The sequence below is a fragment of the Chaetura pelagica genome, unplaced genomic scaffold (genome assembly GCF_000747805.2).
Source record: "Chaetura pelagica isolate M959 unplaced genomic scaffold, ChaPel_1.0 scaffold210, whole genome shotgun sequence".
Classification (NCBI taxonomy): Eukaryota; Metazoa; Chordata; class Aves; order Apodiformes; family Apodidae; genus Chaetura; species Chaetura pelagica.
Genome location: NW_009951862.1, coordinates 1,136,507 through 1,145,044, shown reverse-complemented (window position 1 = coordinate 1,145,044; position 8,538 = coordinate 1,136,507). Strand labels below are relative to the sequence as shown.

At 48.3% G+C, this 8,538-nt stretch overlaps 1 protein-coding gene across 1 annotated transcript in view; it reads right to left on the bottom strand.

Moving 5' to 3' along the window:
* LOC104385437 (chromosome unknown open reading frame, human C4orf22) overlaps positions 1-8,181 on the bottom strand; it is a 198,717-nt gene extending 190,536 nt beyond the window's left edge. The window contains exons 1-2 of the mRNA XM_009993890.1: positions 8,068-8,181; positions 7,737-7,840 (exon numbers count right to left, since the gene is read on the bottom strand). Coding sequence (XP_009992192.1) covers positions 7,737-7,840; positions 8,068-8,181 — 218 coding nt within the window. The remainder of the gene's footprint in view (positions 1-7,736; positions 7,841-8,067) is intronic.
* Between the last annotated feature and the right edge of the window lie 357 nt (positions 8,182-8,538).

The window sequence follows — 8,538 nt, the reverse complement described above, 5'->3', positions numbered from 1 at the left end:
TTTCTTGCACATTTTCCAATTCTTACTCATTCTGGTTGAGCCAAAAAGCAGGCTGTCAGCCACATGACTCAGGCTGTTTGGCCTGTAGTCACAGCAAGTGCTAAGAATGCAGAGGCATGTTGACATGAAATATAATTAACCATACTTATCCCATAAGATCACAGAAAGGGATTTGCTCCTTCAAAGCCTCAGAGGAAGTTAGCAGGTTAATTCATGGGAAACTGGGCACAAAGCTGCCTTCAGCACGTTTCAGCATTTCAGCCTAGGAATGAGAAGGTTCACTCCATTTTTTAACTCTACCCAAGAAGCCACAAGTGTTTAAAGCAGCTATCCCCTCTGTCTAACCTTGGCTGTAAGACACTGGCCCATCCAGCAAATGAAGAGCATCACACACTCTGCAGATCCCAAAACTGATGCAGTTTGGTGCACTTGCCACCACCTCCTCTCCTCAGTGAAGTTATATTCCATGCCAAAGTCTAAACCCATTAGTGAGCCAAAACAGAAGAAGCAAGGATTAAAACCACGCCACTTTCCTCCAAGATCCTTTAGTGCATTAAGAGAAGGTCAGTTCCTACACTCCTTCAAGAATAAAGAGAATCATCCCACCCTGCATCCGCCCTGCGAAGGAGTATCCATGTCATACCCAGCCACAACTTGATTCATACAAATCAAGTACTCTTTGGGAAATTTCAACCCACAGGTTATCATTGAACTCTTGAGCATCTTCCCTGCAATCACAGCAGAGACCATGAGGCTCACACTGGACACAGAGCCACTCTAGCACAAGAACCAGAGAAAAGATTTGAAAGAATAACCAAAGTGCACATTCAAACCCTAGATGATGAATGACAGCCTGCTTTTGGCAGGTTTCTTGTCTGTACACAAGAAAAGCCTTTAGACCCTAGGCACACATACATAGAAACCCCTAACCATTCCTTTAATTTTAAAGGTGTTGCACTTAACATTATAGACATACAATTGTTTTGGGATTTGGCATTTCCTGCATCTCCAGTCACTGAAATACATTAAAAGAACTAAGCTACCAGTAGGTGCAGAGTCCTAACATTTAATTACTTCAAATACATTTCTGTGGGATCACTTGCAACACCAAAATCCCAATCAATACTTTTTTTAAAAAAAAACACAACACCACAATATTCCCTCCCTCACTTTTAATGTCTGTTTTAGTGGCCTGCTTGAGAGCATGTTAAAGAGAAGACAGCCAGAGACCCACTACTGACCCATGCACCAAAACACCTGTTTTCCATACAGTTTCTAACAGGAATAGATCTTAATTAGACCTGGTTGCTTTTCTAAGAGAAACATAAAAATACGTCCAGTAGATGGAAGTGCTTCTGAGCCCACCCTACCCAGGTATAGGATCAGAGGAAGAGTAGCACAGCAGGATCACATGCCAAAGAGAAACAGGCTAAAGTTAACTCTTTTTGGCAGGACACCCAGGGAACATTTGAAAGCAACCTGCTCTACAACTGTGTCAAGGCTTGAGTTCACAGAAATGAAATTAGCTCCCCCCTCTGCTTCATTTTCTGCTTCCTCTGCTAAAGGGCAGTTTGTACCACACCTCCTGAATCACACTGTACAGAAGACAGAAGATGACAACGTCTGACAATAGCTTAACAGACAGCTGGCATGAGGCCTCCATTCCTTCCTTTGGCTGATGAAACTGAGGTCCAGGTTTTCTACTGCCCAAGACCAAAACCCAGCTTGGCCATTTGCTGTTCTGCTCCACTGCACAGGAGAAGCAGCTCTGGGTTCCTGACCCTGCTCCGAAGGGCAGTGCTGGTGTCTTCAGCCACAGGGCAGCACCCTGACAGCAACCACAGGGTAAATCCCCCTGCACGCAGGTAACCCCCCAGCATTTCAACACCTGAGTGATACAGCCCTGGCACTCAGATGCAATCACTGAATCACCAAGGCTGGAAAAGACCTCTGAGATTATAAAGTCCAGCCCATACCAACACCACCACATCTCCAGACCATGGCACTAAGAGCCACATCCAGCCTTTCCTTGGGATGGTGCCTCCACCACTGCCTTGGGAAGTCCATCCCAATGTCTGATCACCCTCTGCAAGAGGAAGTGCTTCCTGATATCCAACCTAAACCTCCCCTGGAGCAGCTTCAGGCCAGGCCCTCTTGTCTTGTTGCTGGTTGCCTGGGAAAACAGCCTGACCCCACCTGACCACAACCTCCCTTCAGGTAGTTGAAGAGAGTGATGAGGTCCCCCCTGAGTCTTCTCCAGGCTAAACAACCCCAGCTCCCTCAGCCTCTCCCTGTAAGACTTCCCCTCCAGCCCCTTCACCATCCTCATTGCTCTCCTCTGGACCTGCTCCAGCACCTCAATGTCCTTCTTGCAGTGAGGGGCCCAGAACTGCACCCAGGACTCGAGGTGCAGCCTCAGCAGCAGCCTTCCCTCCGGAGGAAAGCCTTCCCAAGGGCGGTTCCAGTTCTTTTGGTCGCTATTTTCCCCCCTTAACACAATCTGCTCATCCCACTAAGCAGTAAGAGAGAGCCTGTGAATCTTGAGCAGAGGGAGGCCTCTCCTGGTTACATCAGGTAAGGCACCAACACCCTGAAACGGAGAGAGACCACTGTCCTACACAGCCCTTAGCAGTCCAGCCCCCCTACAATAAGCAGGGACATCTCACACTAGAACAGGCTGCTCAGAGCCCCATCAAACCTGACCCTGAATGTCTCCAGGGATGGGGCCTCCACCCCCTCTCTGGGCAACCTGTTCCAGGGATCCACCAACTTCACAGTAAAGAACTTTTTCCACCACCCTCATAGTAAAGAACTTCTTCCTAATGTCCAACCTCATTCTACCCTTCTCTAGCTTGAAACCATCACCCCTTGTCCTATCATTACATGTCCTTGTGAACAGCTCTTCCCCAGCCTTCTTAGAGGCCCCTTTCAGGTATTGGAAGGTCTCTGTAAGGTCCCCCCAGAGTCTTCAGGCTGAACAACCTCGACTCCCTCAGCCTGTCTTCTTAAGAGAGGTGGTTCAGCCTGCTGATCATCTTCCTGGCCCTTCTCTGGGCATGCTCCAACAGGTCCACATCCTTCTTGTGTTCGGGGGCCCAGAGCTGGATGCAGTACTCCAGGTGAGGTCTCACCAGGGCAGAATCACCCCTCTCCATCTGCTGGCCACACTTCCTTTGATGCAGCCCAGGATGGAGTTGGCCTTCTGGCCTGCAATTGCATGTTGGTGGCTCATGTCCAGCTTTTGATCCACGAATAGCCCAGATCTTTTTCCACAGGTCTGCTCTGTAGCATGTCTTCCCCCAGCCTGTATTCATATCTCTCGTTGCCCCAGCCCAGGTGCAGGTCCCTGCACTTGCCTTGTTGAACCTCATGAGGTTCACCTGGGCTCACTTCTCCAGCACAGAGGTGAGGCCAACAGCTCAGTAGTTCCCAGGGTCCTTCCTTCTACCCTTTTTTAAAAACGGGCATAATGTTTCCCTTCTTCCAGTCACCAGGGACTTCTCAACTACATCAGCCAATTCCTTCAAGACTCTGGGATGCATCTCACCTGGAGGAAGGCAAGGTTTTTCCACCTCTATCATGCTGAACAGCAGGACAAATAAACAACCCTGCACTCATGTAGAGATGAGCTAAAACCAAATTAAAAATAAATTTATTTCCAATTTGCTTCTTTTTAAGAAAATTAAAAAACAATCCTGGACTCAAGCCCTTTCACTTCACATCCTGAAGAAAGACATTCACATCCTTGGTGCAAGAAACAGCTGGTGTGTTGTGTTTCTCTCTGCCTCTCAAAGTCCACACTTCACTGCTTTTTATTATCACATTTCTTTGTTCTTACCAAAAAGAAGCCTCTGATCGTGCCCCTGTTCTGTGGAAAAGTACATCTTCTAGAAGAACTAGCTGCATTTCTATTAACTTGCCCCATCAGTTTTCACTTGACTTCAGTCAAGTCCTCATAAAGAGAGGAAATAAATGCACTGCCTCCAGCCCACCCAAATCCATCTTCTGCAACACATATTCAACTTCTTTTCACCCTTTGTAAAGGAATTCCTACCAATGCTACATGTACATGCCTTAACAGGTAACGATGCTTAACCAAGCAAGAGGCAGTGAGAATTCAGAGGTAGGGATTCAGAAGAAAACCACACTATAATTCTAGGTATTTGAGGGACAATACTGACCTTTCTGATCAGAAGCAGCTTTGCAATATAACGTAATACACAGCTATTCTGAAGATAATTTTTAAAATATTGGTCAAGATGAGCCTTCCTACACATGAAGAAGATGAGTTAGTTCTTGATCAAACCCTGACATGTACATTTAAGCAACTACTACAAAGACAGGAGCATCCAGAGTGACCACCTTCTTTTGTTCACCTTTACTACTGCTCTAAATCACCTGCTGAATTCTGTCTTGCTGATAAGTTGCCATTCCACAGGAACTATGCTTAGAAGTAATTTGTTGCAGCTTAGAAGACACTTCCCAGTTACTAATCTTTGTGTAAGGCTTTACGTTTTCCTTCAATTACAGGCTCCTGTGATTTTTCTGTGGAAGAGTTACAGCAGCCAAAGGCCTGGCAGTAAGAGGTTGCCAGCTGATACAGCCCGTGTAAATTCAGCATTTCTGACTGCTGACAGGCAAATCCTAAAAATAAAATGGGTACTATGGAAGCCTACAGCAAACACAGCAGCCAGGCATAACACCCAGTGGCATGCCATGGGGCTGAAATGCAGCAGAGGCAGTAGGTATTATAGCTGTTGGCTCATTTTAGTACTTTTTAGCAACTGGAGCTTGAAGCTGTTGTGCAATACCAATGATGTACACCATTCCTTCCCACCTAGCATGCTTGTGTCTGCAAGGCACCATGAAACACTCTGGCTGCCCGTTCCTGTATCAGCCACTTACAGGTATTTCCAAGACCACAAAACACAAGATTGCTTCCCAAAGAGAACACTAAAAGTCACTTACCAGCTAAATCCTATGGGTTTTGATCCAAATAGCCCCTCGCTATATGAACGTCCCCTCACCCCGAGCCACACATCCCAGCTTTGCCTTAAAGGCTCCCATTTCTTTTTCTTTGATGGAGGAGATTTTAGTGGCTGGGAAATCACCCTGTCAACCCTTTTGGCATGAGACAGCAGCAGGTGGGGGACACAGAGGAGCATCAAAGCAGAAACCCTGAAAGCACCTGCCCAAGGAGTTTGCTTTCATATGCAAAAACAATCTGGACAATCAACCTGTGCAGCCAAGTCCAACTCAAAAAAAAAAAAAATTCTGCTCAAAGGAAACCACAAATACCTTTCTGGAAGCAGGCAATTCAGAAGCCCTGACAGCAGCAACTCCTGACATAGACTTTTGCATAATCTGCCCAACCAAACACAGTTAAACAGGTCACTTAATCCTACAAATCAGCCCTGACATCTCCACCTAAAAATTAATGGGAAACTAAAGGAAGGATAACCAAAGAAACAAGAACAGTAGGGCACAATACCTAGTCAGGATATCAAGGAGAGGCACAACTGCATTGGGAGTTCTGGCTTTAGTTGATTTCCATGCATCTCCACACACAGAATCACTAGAAGAGTAATGAATAATCATAGAATGGTGATGGATGGAAGCAACCTTAAAGACCATCAGGTTCCAACCTCCCTGCTATGAGCAGGGACACCTCCCACCAGACCAGGCTGCACAAGCCTCATCCAACCTGGTCTTGAACACCTCCAGGCAGGGGGCAGCCACAATGTCCCTGGGCAACCTATTCTAGTGCCTTCCTACCCTCATGGTGAAGAATTTCTTCCTGATATCTAACCTGAATCTCCCCTCTTTCAGCTTAAAACCATTACCCCTTGTCCTGTCACTGCCCTCTCTGCTGAAAAGCCCCTCCCCAGCTTTCCTGGAGCCCCTTCAGGCACTGGAAGGTGCTCTAAGGTCTCCCCAGAGCCTTCTCTTCTCCAGGCTGAACAGCCTCAACTCTCTCAGTCTGTGTCCAGAGGAGAGTTGCTCCAGCCCTCTGATCATCTCCAGCCTCTCCAACAGGTCTGTATCTTTTCTGTGCTGAGGATTCCAGAGCTGTACACAGTACGCCAGGTGCAATCTAACAAGAGCAGAGTGGTTTGGAAGATACTTTATAAGAACATTACAAGAGCAAGTGGTCAGCCATTTGAGCTCAGTTCTTCCTCAACTGATGTCAACAGCACTGTCATCATAAGCTTCATCTGGCAGCACAGTATGTCTGGGCACGAAACACAGAACCAAGTCTAAACATGTATGAAAAATATCAGTCATTTTTGTCATTAAAGTAATGAAACCTTTGGCTTTGCAAAATTAATTTCTCCATATAGCATCACAAAGACTTAATTCTTTAAAGAAAAATTCAGTTTATGCCTGAAATTGAAGTTTGATACAGGATTGTAGCTGAGGTACGGCAACAGTTTAACTGCACAGCACACATTCTTGGCCCACAAATGCTATGAAAGGCATTTGATACAAGTTGTTAAAATATTAAATTATAAGTTCACTATCGCATAAAAAGGAAAAAGCACCACAGGAGAATAAGACTGCCTCAGTGACTCCACTATTCACCAAACATGCTGACAAAGTAAGTACTGTAATAATGTTGTTTAGCTTCTTGTATCAAGGCACTAAAAAAAGTTCACTGTTTATGGGGATTGTTCACTTCTCAAAAGACAAAGAAAAGAAGAAACCAGAAAAGTAAACAGCTAAATGTTTTAAGATTTGCATGCTGGCTAAACAGAGAGGAGAAGGGGCAAAAAAAACAGCAAGCAGGGGGAACCAGCCACAAGATATGCTAAAGCTTTATTGCAAAGCACTAAATTCTTGGTGCAACGGGAGGTTTTGTTTATACACACTGCATCAAGTACAAGACAGCAGAAGACAAAACAAAAGCTAAAAATAAATTGGCATAAGAACTGTCTGAACTTCCTTTGTCAGAGCCCTCCAGAGAGTAGATCAGCTCTCCCATCGAAGGCTTTGGAAATGGAAGAAAAACAATGCAGGCAGAAGAACAGACACCTTATAGCAGTGTCCAGAGAGACCCCCGTCCAGCCTGAGCCATGTAACCCTCTTCCCAAGTGCTCATTCCCACAGACCTCTGTGAGATTTGCTTCAAGCTCCCCTAGGTAAAGAGCACAGCAGCCCCAGTCTCCCTGACCCAGGAGAGATTTGCTTCAAGCTCCCCTAGGTAAAGAGAGCACCCTCACAGCAGCCCCAGTCTCCCTGACCCAGGCAAACACCGGCAAGGAGTCAAAGCTGAGCTCACCCATTGGTGCTGACAGGAAAGGAACTCCAGACTACACCAGGAAATAAACTCAGTCCCCAAAGCCCAACACCTGATCAGCAAAGAAAGGGTATTTTTCCCTCTCGTAAGCCATCCCTTTTTGTTCCCCTGCCTTATCGCCAGTATTCCCGGAGCGTTAGAAAACACACATTTCCTGGCTGCAGCTTTGAAAAGGATGATGCAGGTATTAAAGTGGGCTATTTCGGAACCAAGCACTTGCCTCAGACAGATTCTACCCCATTTCTCTCACACTGATCTTTGAGCACAGGGGAAGGAGAGGCCAGGACACACATACCCCCCTCACCCAGGGCACCGGTGCCCGGTGTCACAAGGCCCGTGCGTTTGGCAGGGAGGGACGTCGGAGCCGGCAGGATCCCCGTTGAGGGGCAGATACCCACCCAGGGGTGCCACGGGGGGTCCCGGCCAAGCAGCCACTTACTTTTGGGGTGGTGGCTTCCCAAGGGCCTCGAACTCCTCCCGCTGCAGCACGTTCCCGGTGCCCAGGATGCCCAGCTCCACCAGCTGCCGCCCCACCGCCAGGTTCTGCGGGGACCAATGGGCAGGTGAGGGCTGGCACCGGGGGGACACACACTCCCATCCCATCCCATCCCGTCCCATCCCATCCCATCCCGCAGGAGGACAGAGCTGGCCAGCTGGGGGTGAGGGGCTCCCTCCTGCAGAAGCCGGGGCACCTGAGAAGCAAATACCTCTGCAGCCAGACTCGGTGCTGTCGCTGACTTGAGGCCAGAGGCTGCATCCCGGGAGCCCACCTGCAAGCAAGGCCACCTGCCTCCTGAAGGCGAGGCTAAAACCTTCTGACCACTTTCCCCCAAGTGCTTCTTGGGGGTTTCAGCCACCAGCACCCCCTGAAATACCCCTGTCATGTAACCTGCTCGACCAGACACATCCCTGGGAATAATTTGCCTGCAAAAACCCTGCTCCGCAAGCCCAGGGGCAGGACAATCTCCCCAGGGGCAGGACAAATTCCCCAGGGGCAGGATAATCACCCCAGGGGCAGGATAAGCTCCCCAGGGGCAGAACAACCTCCCCAGGGGCAGGATAAGCTCCCCAGGGGCAGAACAACCTCCCCAGGGGCAGGACAACCTCCCCAGGGGCAGGACAAACTCCTCAGGGGCAGGATAAGCTCCCCAGGGGCAGAACAACCTCCCCAGGGGCAGGATAAGCTCCCCAGGGGCAGGACAACCTCCCCAGGGGCAGGACAACCTCCCCAGGGGCAGGAC